Source organism: Aptenodytes patagonicus, chromosome 1 (genome assembly GCF_965638725.1).
Source record: "Aptenodytes patagonicus chromosome 1, bAptPat1.pri.cur, whole genome shotgun sequence".
NCBI classification, from domain to species: Eukaryota; Metazoa; Chordata; class Aves; order Sphenisciformes; family Spheniscidae; genus Aptenodytes; species Aptenodytes patagonicus.
In genome coordinates this window covers 91,515,849-91,528,291 of record NC_134949.1, presented here as the reverse complement: position 1 = coordinate 91,528,291, position 12,443 = coordinate 91,515,849, and the positions used below count along the sequence as shown (strand labels likewise).

At 48.3% G+C, this 12,443-nt stretch overlaps 1 protein-coding gene across 2 annotated transcripts in view; it reads right to left on the bottom strand.

The window, feature by feature from the left end:
• Positions 1-202: 202 nt before the first annotated feature.
• The window catches only part of IGSF11 (immunoglobulin superfamily member 11), a 111,255-nt gene continuing 99,014 nt past the window's right edge, over positions 203-12,443 (bottom strand). For both annotated transcript variants that reach the window (XM_076348914.1, XM_076348906.1), the window contains 6 exons: positions 7,587-7,750; positions 6,159-6,366; positions 5,211-5,366; positions 4,099-4,221; positions 3,716-3,866; positions 203-3,026 (listed from right to left, as the gene is read on the bottom strand). In XM_076348914.1, the coding sequence (XP_076205029.1) occupies positions 2,576-3,026; positions 3,716-3,866; positions 4,099-4,221; positions 5,211-5,366; positions 6,159-6,366; positions 7,587-7,750 (1,253 nt within the window). In that variant the 3' untranslated portion in view covers positions 203-2,575. The remainder of the gene's footprint in view (positions 3,027-3,715; positions 3,867-4,098; positions 4,222-5,210; positions 5,367-6,158; positions 6,367-7,586; positions 7,751-12,443) is intronic.

Sequence of the window (12,443 nt, the reverse complement as noted above, 5' to 3'; positions counted from 1 at the left end):
AATGTGTCAGACTATTATGAATGAGAAAAACAAGGCTATAGTACCAGGGTTCGCTACCAAACTGGCTGGCCTAATAACATGCAGGTCTTGGTTGCACGGTCACTGCTTACTGCCAGTCATATCAAGGATGAGTATTAACAGCCATATTCATTGTAGTTACAGAATTAGGGGGGGGAGGAAAGCAGCAGCCGCCAGTAAGAAGTCCTTTTTTTATATGAATAAAGTTTTATTGAATTTTAGACAATTAGAAAGAACAAAGAAAGAGGAGCAAACAGTCTCATGGAGGGTAGGAACCAGAAGAGCTTTCCCAGTAGAAGAGTGGACCTGCTGAGGGCAGCGTTCCTGTAAATGTTGCACAGGGGTTGTTACAAAAGCAGAGAGAATGCCTGGGCTTTTCTTTGTTTTCCCCCTCCCACATTAGGGTTTCTAAAGCCACTCTTCTTCCCCCTGTCAATCCTACCACCCAGCAGCAAAGTGAGCAGACAGGCAGGAAAGAGGACTGCTCTGGTGAAACGTGTTGTACACACACACAGAGCAACCGCCTGCCTGCACCGCCGTGGGGGTTTTCACCCATTCTGGATGGACTTGTTGTAGGAGCGGGAAGGAAGGGAGGTTGGATTTTTTTTCTCCTTTTTCTTTTCTTTTCTTTTTTATTTTAAGCAAAGAAGGCACAAAATCTCAGCCAAGCTTCAAACCTAGTGCTGCCTGGGAGCCCCCAACCTCCCAAAAAGCCAGTGTGTCCATGTTGGAACCCAGCCCTCACCTCTCCCCCCTCCTCCTCAGAGTCTATATTTGCATTTGAAAGGTACCACTCAGGCAAAAGGCCCTGCCCAAGGTTTGTGCACTGCTAGGGAAAGTAAAGCCGTGCTGGGACAAGGAAAGTGGGGATGAGGAAGAGTCTGTTGGCTTAAACAGACCCTTTCTCCAATGTGAGAGCTACGGAAAGTCATCTGTGACTCCCCACATTGCTTTTCCAAGAGCAGACCTGGGAGGGTTCTGGTGCTTTTGGAGGTGACCACTGCCTTTACATGTGCAAGGGTTGGTGTTATGCAGGAGGGCCAAGACAGCCATCCAAGCATGGCCCCTTTGAGCCAGTGCTCTCTAGGAGGGTAAGTCCCAGCCCTCAGTCCAGTCCTCCAAATGGCACCAGGTTCCTTCAGCGGTTTTGACTCTTAGCTTTGATTAAGGCTATTTAGTTGCAATAGAAAAAGGATAGGTGCCAGCCATAACCACCTCCCTGGCTGTGAGGAGATGGCAGAGCCACTGGCAGATGCCACCAGTACCCAGCCCCGGGACATTGCCAGAAGTAAGGGAGGCAGAGAGATAGCATGTGGGCTTCCACAAGGTTACCCCCTCCATTAAGCCCCTGCTTTCACTCTTTCTAAGGAAAGAGATTTGGAAATGAATCCTGCCAACCTCAGCGTCTGGGAAGTCTGTGCGTGTGGGAGAGTGAGAATGAAAACTGTGATGCCTCTGTGTGAGGGCCCCAAGCACAACACGTGCCCTGCCATGCTGGCCAGCCCTGGATAGCCCTATAAGGAAAACCCACCATGCAAACACCAAAGCTGTGGGGTTTGAAGCCACTTGCCTGCTGCTCTGCCACACCACCCTGCTCCCTCTCTGCCTCCTGAATAACCCCACCAACACCCAAAAAAAAAAAAGACACGAGCCCTACAGCAGCAGCAGCAGTGGCGACGGACCCTCGCCGTGCATGGAGCATCTCGGGGAAAGACGCTCAGATGGCTGCATCCTCCACAGCCATGAACAGGCCTCTGGTGGCACCCCAAGCTAGTGCAGAAAAAAGTACCTGGTCTGAGGAGGACCTGTGTGTGTCTGTACGTGTGTCTGTGTGCGTGTTGGGGTGGGGGAAGAACTGCAACAAATAAAGACAAATGCTCCCTGGTTCGCGCCCTCGCCCAACCATCCCCTTGGCCAGGCTGGTGGCTGTGCCTCCGTCTCACCCCTCCAGCCTGGCCCGTGCCTCCTCACACCCAGCCCCGGTGCACTGCCCTCCCTCGTCCAACAGCGGGGCCGGGGCCACGGGGAGGGGGCCAGGGTCGCCATGTTGAGGCATACCCTGCCTCAGCACCCCTCCCTGCTTGGCCCTCCCTGCCCCGATGCAGGCTGTCGTCCTCTTGGAAATAAAACATCAACCACAACGGAAAAAAAATAATATATATATATCTCCCCAAACCTCCCTGAAAGACCCAAATGGATGGAATCGACCTTCAACAAAACCAATGGGAAACAAAAGCAAAAGTCCCCCCTGAGGTCAGGGCCAGGCACACATCCCGGCTGGGGCCCAGCAGCCCGGAGTGCATCCCAACCTCCCTGCTCCCCTGGCCTTGGCACATCTGCGGCGTCCACCGGCGTGAGGAACCCCGACAGCCAGGGGGGGATGCGGCATGGCCGGGGCTGTCCCACCAGCCAGCAGTGGCCTTGGAAGGGGAGGGCAGGGGGCAGAGGCATGTGTGTGTGTCCCCACTGCCTCGCTGCCTTTCAGGAAGGAGTAGGGTCTCTTTGCCCCACCGGGTACAAGAGGCCCCTTGCTCGGCTCTTGGCTGCTGGCATGGCCCTACACAAGGGAGCCAGCCCGGCTCTGGGCGGGTACCATGACAGGGACAGCCCCAATCCGCTCCAGCGTGGCCTGGCTGATGGCGTAGGAGCGGGTGTGCGGCAGCCGTGGCTTCCTGCTGACTGAGCCATTGCTCCGGATCACCTCCTGAGGGGACGGTGCCGTGCTGGCCGTCACCACCAGCGTCTTAGGGGGAGCCGGGGATGGGTGGCCACCATTGGCATAGACAGGGCGGGTGCTCGTGCTCCCCGAGCGGGAGAAGGGAGGCTGGTGGACATCGTTGCTGTTGCTGAAGCGGGTGAAGGAGTCTGTGGCGTGGTTGGCTTTGGGGTCATTCCAGTAGCGGCTGTTGTAGGTGTTGGAGGAGGTGAGGGTGTCATTCTCCGACGAGGATGCATCGGCGTGGAATGTCTTTGCAGCAGAGGAGCATTTGGGTGGCAGGTCGTCCTCCCTGGGAAGGAGAGGGCATGAGGGCACATGGAGGATGCTGCCCCACTTGCCCAACACTGCCCCCCCCCGCCACACCCTGCTGGAGGCAACACCATCAATTCAAGGTGAAGGACAGCACCAATATGAACCAGCATTGCTCCTTGGCCCATTTGCTCATCCCTCTTTGCAGGATGCACCTCTGTGCACATTAATTGCTCCGTGTGCCTACCGCTGAGGCAAACGACCCATGCTCATGTGTCTAGGGGAGCAAAACCAATGGTTGTCACAGTCACTGGTACTACACAGGCAGTCAGTATGACTGTACCTGTACAACCAATGAAGCTGATCCAGGAAGCTACCAGAGGGAAACACTGTGTCTGTAACACCAGAGAAGATTACAGTTGTTTCTCTAGAGCTTTTCAGCTATCACTGTCCAGTATTGTGGATCAGGATCCCCACCACGTGCAGAGTCACTCTCCTACGGAGCTAAAAACATCAAACCAAAGCTCTCAATAAAGGCAATACTGAAAACAAAATCTGTCATTACCATTCTTCATTTGCTCCCTCCTTTTTCTGGACAGATATGGACCCCTGACCCAGAGGAACACACTCAGGATTAGCAAGAGTGAGATTTCTGATTGCCTTCCTACCAGCTGCTACTTTTGCTGGGCGATCAGAGGTCCCCTGACACCAGCTTTCCCTGGCCCTTACCTTATCTCATTGGGAATCTCCTCCTCTTCTTCTTCTTTGTGTTTATTTTTCCAGTAAAACAGTGCCACGGCCACCAACACAATGCAAACAACGAGCACAACGGCGCCTGTGGCCACTGCTCCTGCAATCAGGCCAATGCTCCGGGGGTGGGCTGTGGGGATGATTGAACAGAGAATGGAGAAGAAATCAGGGCTGGGCTGTGGCCATCCATGAGCATTTGAAGCTACCGTGGCTTGGGAGGGGAGAAAAGCAACGTCCCTATTCCAGGGCACAATGATCTTCTGATATGAGAGGCACATGGTGGCTCACAGCAAACATGGTTACACATTTTACTGTCACAAGACAGAAGCAGGTGGCCAAGCCTCTCTTGGCAAAATACTTACGTGCAATGACTTGCAGGTCCAGAAGGCAAGTGCTGGTTCCAATGGCATTTGAAGCCACACATTGGTAAAGACCTGAGGACACAGTGCTGATATTTCGGAGAGTGACAGTGCCCTGGACTTGGTCTAGTCAGAGAGAAAAGAAGGTTTTAAATCCCTCCCCCCCTTGAGGAAAACCGTGAAAAGGCAAAGCCAGCAAATAGAGAATTTTGGTGTGAGACTCTTAAGAGAGAAATAAATTAGGAAATAACCTTGAGATGGAAACATTGTGCACACACACACAAAAGATTAGGTCTTAAGGAGCTTACACTAGATGTTTCTTTTTCTTCTTCTAGATGTATTTCTGCGAATGAAAGCTTGGGACTCTCAGCATTGTGTGAGAAAAGGGAGGAAAGAAGAGATGTGCAATTACCTATACCCAGTTCTACCTGCTGAATTCAATCTGGCCCTGCAGAACCCTTGCTCTCCCATCCCTGGACTCCCCACCCCCTGCTCTGCCAATTTGCCTCATTCCTGAATTATGTAAAACATAAATGCTTGCGTATTCTTAAAATACAGCAAGATAAAGGGCAAAAGTACAGCTATCAATGCTTGGTCAGGACACCTAGGCTAAGAAATCTTATGGATGGGACTTGGAGATGGGCAATACCCAGTCTGATCAGAGCCTTGCTTTTACAGACATCTGAAAGGCAGCTCTGGCAGTAACTTATTGGAGAACAGTGTGAGAAGCTGGCAGTATTTTCCTGGCATGATTCTGCCTCCATTCTCCCAGTTTCCAACTTATCAGCCTTTCATTTGGTTTAAAATGCTGGTGAGTTGGCAGCCGAAATATCCAGCCACATGCCAACATCTGGCAACCATGTTCTCTCTCTCCCATTCGACCAGACCCTTGTTCTTCAATGGGGAACATGTTTCTGAACCAAAAAACCATGAAAACTGAAGTGGCCACTGGAGGGTACCTAGTCCACCATGGGCTCTAGGAATCTTTGTTCCAATAAAGTGACCATGCAAGTGATAGCAGACACTCAATGAGCCATGCCACCTCTGGTGGCTCAGACAAAGGAAAGCCCAGGCTGTCACCTGGGAAATAAGAGGATAATCAACAGAACAAGCACCTTGTGTGGCAGTTGGGGGCAACTTGGGAATATTGTCCAGTTTCTCCCAGAGGTATGTTGGCCGGGGGATGCCTTCTTCCGAGCTGCAGGTCAGTGTGATATCGCTGCCCACGTCCAGGGACCCCTGGATTCTGCAAAGTGGGGCAGAAGGAGGAACTGCGAGAGAAGAGGGGAAAGTGACAGCAGATCAGGAAATATGACCGAACAGTGGAGTGCAGGCTCTTTCTGGAACACGCTGCTGGAAGGCAAGGACATGGGCATGAGCTGACAAGGGGACAAGAGGGAGGCAGCAGACAAAAACCCATTAAGGTTTGGGGGGTGACAATTCACAAAGATTCCTGACCCGCCAGCCCATGAAGGTTACAGACTACTGCTGACTTTCACAGGACCCAGTACTCTTAGATCCCTCCATAGAGAAAAAGGTGAACTTTTCTGTGTTTGAGACAGCAAGGGTGGTGAAAGCTAACAGAGCTGCAGGCAGAATTTGCTGTGGTTGGGTTTTGCTTTCATATCCCTATAATGGCACACACTCTGGAGTATTTAACATCCTAGGGAGCATCCAGTACTAATTGCTTTCATGAAAAGGAAGCAAAGATCTAAAGTCATTCTCTTCTCCTGTTGCTATGCACAAAACTCTTATGGTTCCTTCAGCTCTCCAGGATGCCCTCATACTTTATTCATGCTTCTTTGCAACTCAACATCACAATGCTGCCACAAAATCTTTCTCTCTACCATATTTTAAAACTCCATTATATGCTACCTGAATATGAAGGCTATGTGTCCTACAAACTCCCACAATACCCACAAGGCAGCCCATCCCTCACCTCAGGATGTCCATGGGCTCCAATGCATACACTACCACATTGCTCTGCTATGATGCACTATCATGCACAGAGGATCCCCTTGACCCTGTTCCTCCCCTCTTCCCCATAATCCAAATAAACACACCCAAGACAGTAAGTCCAATGACTCCAATATTCCTGACGCCTCGGTCGGGAAGATTGTTGACCAAACACTGGTATGTGCCAGTATCCGATAGCTGAGTGTTGTTGATGAAGATGGAGGCACTGGTGGTTGGCATTGTCACAGCAAACCCCACTCGCCCATAGAACTGGGGTGCGCCACCAAAGATCTGACCCCCTTGGTAGAGAATAACCTGGAAAAGAAAGGAAGGCTCAAACAACACTCTTCAGGAGCTGAGCAAGGAGGAAGAACAGCAAGCAAAACATGGGCTTCCAAAGCCAAAAGGACGCATTCCTAAAGCATCTCTAAATAACCAGACCTCAATATACAGTTGTCCCAGGCAGACCCATCCTAGCAGCGGTGTTTTCTCTAAAAGAAGAACACACTCTGCAGCCTGTTTTATGTCAATAAAAATGTTCACAGAGGTAACAGACCAGATAGATACCCAAGTCTTCTGGCATAGCTGAATTAGCAATACCAGCCTGCTTCATATAATAGTCATTACCCACCTGGACAGCATCAATGTAGAGAGGCAGAGACTCTCTGCAGGTCAGTGAGTACTTTGATGGAAAGCATCCACCCATTGGACAGTATCATTTTGAGTCTCAGACAGTAAGATCCTGCTATGATTTGACACTGCTTACTGAAGATCATTGGATGAACTGAATGACAGGCAAGGCAACCCTTGAATCTGCACAGCCTCTACCAGTCAGATGGCTTATATAGCAGTCTGTACTCAGACCAAGTCCCTGAGGAGCAAGTACTCTTCAGTGCAGGTTCTCATAACTGAATACCAAATGTGATGGGGCAGTGTGACCCAAGACAGATGCATTTCAGAGCAATGGCATTCTTCTGCTGTCAGAGTATGTGGGCAAAAACCAGGCCAGCAGATCTCAGGTTATGATTCTTGTGCCCACCACAATGGACTCTCATTTGCTAATGTTCATAAGAATGGACTTGCATAAGCAACAGACAGTGAAAAAGTAAGAGGGGAAGTAAAAGGGGAGATGAGTCTATGAGAAGCCATGTGTTCTGGCACATTTTACATAAATTTCACAGATTTAAGACTGCAGCTGCTCCCAGATCCTCCAAATCCCATATCCAGCACACCAAAACCTGGACTACATCTCCTGTGCTCTTTTGAACACACACACCACCAGAGATCCAGGGCAGCCATACAGTATCACATACACCTGCCCCAATTGCACATCCAACCAAGGCAGCCAAGGGCACAATGTGCATCAGTTAACAAAGCATTAAAGAAATCAGATTCATGTAAGATCCAGAGGGCATGTTCAGCGATGGAGGGAACGTTCTGGGACAAGAGACTCAGCATTGTAAAGGGACTACATCCAGATCGGTGTGAAAAGGAAAGCCCCAAAGAAATGCATACTCCAGTAAGAAAGGACCTACCTGTTGAGGCTGGTTGGCGTTAGAAAGAGGAATGACCATCCAGATGACATTAAGGTTAGTGAGAGCAGCGTTAGTGGTGAAGGTGCAGGGCAATACTGCTGTCTGGCCTCGGGCAACCTGGATACTCCCTGAACTGACTGACACCTCCAGAGGACACACCAGACCTGGAAAGAGAAGGACACCCAGTTCAAGCATTTCAGGAGAAGGACACGCAGTTCAAACGTTGCAGGTGGACCCATACACATACAGGTCATGACAACATCATCCTGTTGTTACACAACTGTCCCTTACCAATTACTTCAGGCTAAAAAGAATTATATTCCTCCCTCAACAGATCAGGCTGCTCTCATGTGGACATTTTTCACAGGCAAATGCAGATAGGTGGCCCTTTTAAGTGAGAACACTCTAGTTTCAGAGCCTCTGGAAACAACAGGTTTTGTTTTGGTGACAGAGGAAGAGCTGGAAAAGCAGCCAAGCTGTGTCTAAGAGATAATGAAATATGTTTTCAAACCCATCAATCTTAATGATACCCAACATCACTGAAACAGAAAAGGAAACTGCATTCTAAAAGTCTTCACCAAGGGGTAAGAAGAGAGAATGTGCATCATTAAAGAAGAAACACAGCCCTCCCCCCACTTCTAACCCTCATAAAGTCCAGCACGAGCAGAAACATTTTAGTGCTATTTTTAATTTAAAGGGTTAAAAATCTAAATCTTTTCCAGTCCAGGTATTTCTATCTATCTGGTGAAAAATGACTACTGATAATGGAGGATCTCATCAAATCTCATTTATTTTCCAGCATTTCCACCATTCACTTCTTTGCATTCCACACAGGCTGGACAGGGCTCAAAGCCTGATAAGTCCCAGCTTCCCAGCGCAGCAGCTCAAGGCTGCAGTTTTTAGACTGCAAGTCACACAGGGAAATATCTCCATTCCTACTGCCAAAACCTTGTCAAGTGAAACTAACCAAGCAGTCACCACCACCATTTTGAGTAGTACTAAAATTCTTTAAACCATTTTTCCCCACAAAATCAAAATATTGACTAGAAAAAACATCTCTCTGTACAACGGCTCACGATCTTCTTGTTCAAAGCATGTGGGAGGCTGCTGGAGGAGAAGGCAAGGAGTTTTCAAGATCCAAGGCAATATCAGAATATTGCTAGCACCCAGGTGTAGTCTGTGGACCGCCCTATTCTCTTGCTGACTCGAGGAAGGGCTGCCAGCAAAGTTTCTATTTTCTGCCAAGAGACACTGGTTTGCTGAAGGTGAAATGCTCCATGAGAATAGGTTTCTATCTGAACTACAAAGAAATCAAACAGGCTAATTTCTGATAAAGGTGAGGGGTCTCCCACACGCTTGTCTGCTGGGATCCTTCCCAGCCTACCTAACGGAGAGATGGGGCGCTCAGAGCCTGGAAGTGCTGAGCTTCAGATGCTATAGATCCAAAGTTTCTAGCACCTGAACAGCCTATGATGAGTTCCTGGGTTTGTACTGACTGCTCTGGAGCTGCAACACCCCAGCTTGCAAATCCTCAGCAACCTCCTCTGGACTTCTGTTCCCTCCTCCGTATCTCCCACCTCCAAAGCCCCAGGTAGTTCAGGGAGGCTCAGAAGTGCTTCAGAACAGAGTCAGACAAAATGCCATTTTAATCTCTCCGAGTGAAATTCACAAGTTTCTTACTTTGCAAAAAACCCAATCAAGTCTGACTTTCCTCACAGGCTTGGAACACATTTAAAAATATGGAACATTTTGGAAATTCCTAGGGAAACAGTTCATCTCTGGTGCTAACATCTCAGAGAATTAGGTGCCTGGATGAGGAACAGCTGGTGAAAGCTTAATCCATCAATCTCCTATGCAGGGCTGCCAGCAGCAAGTGGAAGTAAATAATTCGAAGAGCCAGTAATAAGTATCACCTTTATCACAGGGTATCTGTCTTCTAGTTGCATCTGTGGTCAACAGACTGGGAATGGCTTTGGACTCCTCATTTGCTTATGGCTGGCCAGACAGTGGCAGTAGCCTAAAAACCAGAAGTGATCCAGGTCAACTTTGGAGATATCTGTTACTGAATATGACCCTGACAAGGGATCATCTTTCCTGCAGGCCTAAATTTGAAGGCTACCTTGCCATGACTACTCATCCAGGCTAGCATCATCCATGTGCTAAACAGTGTGCAGGTGGTCACAGTAATTTTGACATTTATTGGATTAATCTCTCTCTCCAACATGGTGCAGAAAGCTCTTCTGCCATGTTCAGCATAGATTTAATGAGATGCTCTCCATGAGAGGAAAACCAACTACTCATCTGATTTGGAATAGCAACATGTGTTCTTCAGCCCCATCCCTTATCACCTCCACTTTCACCTCCAAGAAAAACCCACACATTCAAATTCTTGTCATTCAGGAAAAGTAATACTTAAGTGTGAGTATTCACTAATAGCAAATGTACTGGAAAAGTCAGAGTTTACATTTTGCATTGCAGGGTTAGTTACATCAATCACTCAATCATCAAGCTGACGTGGTTTTCATACCTAATCACCCTCTTGCTACTCCTAATGTTTACTATTAGTTGACTGTAAAAATCCTGCAGAATAATAAAAACACTAAAATAGAACATGCATAATTTCTTCACTGTAAAAATAATTTTCAATACATTTGAGAATTTCCCAGCTGACTTATGAACAATTTAAAAAAGGAAAGAAAACACATAAAACACATCCCTTTGCTCTGCCAGTGCCCCACTCTCACCCTGCAGCACCCCACAGCCCCCATAATCTCTTCCGCCTTTCAAGGCACCACAGCATCCCTTTTAATCTGAATGCCATGGAGTGGTTTCTGTGAGGGGGGGGACTAAGGAAGAGCTGAGGTCCCCGTCCATTTCTCTTGCCAAGGGGAGCTGCTTTGAACCTGGGCATGCAAGATGAGCACCCCTCCACCACCATGCTGCCCTGTCTCTGTTCTTGTTAAACCACCGAGCAAGCCAGCTCCTCAGACTTGCTTTTGCCTCATGCATCCCAGGGCCTGTCAGCTGCTCTTTGGCCCGGGATGCATACAAGGCAGGCGGCACTTAAAGACAAGGACTCATTTTGTTAAGCTAAGCGGCACCTTCAGGGCTACAGCTGGGGAAAACACACACAACCGCTTCTGACAAGTAAGCTTAAACAAGACGACAGGGGAGTCAGGAGACCAAATGTAGGCAAAGTCCTCTTCCACCAGCATAAACAGGGAGGTAGGCTGGTGTGTTAACACAGCACCGGGAGGGCATTACTACAATGTGACTCCTCTCCCAGGGAGACAGCTGAAAGAGCAAAGATCAAATCCTCTTCAGAAGCTACACCATCTTTCTTTATATCTCAGACTACTAGAAAATGTAACAGACTTACACATGCCTTTGTCCATCTACGCAAGGATCTATGTGACTGCATCCTTCCACACCAATACTCATGGCCCAAAACACAGATGGATGCACACAAAGACACATACACTTATAAACCTGTATGCCCAGGAAGACACCTAGTAGGAAAACTCAACCAAATGTTACATGTTTAAACATTTCAAAATTAGGAGTTGCAAAAATGTGGCTTTGCATTAATGCAAAAGGAGGGAGACAGGGGAGAGAGAGAGAGGAAGAGATTTCAAATTTAGCATATCTATTGGGATAAGGATTTTTCAATGCAGCCTAAGGAATGAGGACTTGAATTCCCTTGGGTAGGTATAAATGCAAATATAGATATATGCATATACATACAGCCCAGTCTACTAAGTCAAATTACACATAAGCGGTCGGAAAAATCAAGCAAAGGATGTTGTAAAGGGTCTCCTTTTGCAAAGGTACACAATCCAGATCTTTTCTAAGCGTTCAGAGAAGTTTACTGACTTATGAGAGACAATAAGAATCGATCACCACCTAATCATCTCTTAGAACTGGATTACAATGGCCATTACACTGTCTCTTGTATGTGCAGTCTCCTCCTTACTTAGTAATTAAGCATCCCTGTAAGCAGCATTCCTGGAGGAAGAGCAGGGTACACCACTGTCAGCAGAAAGAGGAATGGGCCCTTCCTGTACGTAGGACACTTTGATCTTAGCTTGATTCTGCAAAGAAGCTTTCTCCTTTGATCCCGATGTAGCGGGCTCCCATCACTAATTAGAACAGATGCTCCATTTTTTTGTCCCCTATCAGGGAACCAGCCAGCAGAACAATGTTTTGGCTACAGAGGCTCTTTTAGAGTTTCTTCATATTTCCAGGACCAAGTAATTATTCTGGCAACAAATCACCCTGATTTAATTTTTGATGGGTCACTACTGCTTTTCCAAGTAGCACACTCAGCTTCCTCCCCTGCATCCATGGAGGAGTCCATGTAGATAGTTCATACAGCATGACACAAGCATGCAGGTCCCAGTCCCGCAACCAGCATTTGCCTCCCTGCTGGGTTTGAGGAGGAGGCAGATGCTGCCACATGTTTGCTAGCTGCCCTACAAGGGTTGCAAGCCTGATAGGCTTCAGAATATACCAGATGCAGTAAAGCTGAAAGACATGGGCACATCTTAGCACTTTGACTCATACTAAGTTGACTGAAAATGTTCCCAGCTCCCACCCACTGCCACACCTCTCTGCCAGAGATCACCGGCAAGACCAGCAAATCACCTAGGCTGACAGCCCCGTGCGTGAAATGAGGACTTCCACCACCATCACTCCGCATCAATAGGCCAGATTATAACATGAACAGCTGATGCACAATCACCAGTCCATATTACCATGATGGCAGATGGTCACAGACCACAAGGGCCTCAGAGGCTGCAGAGGCTGTGCCTTCAGGAAGCACTGTGGTCACGCTGTGGAAGTTGTGCTAAGGGCGTG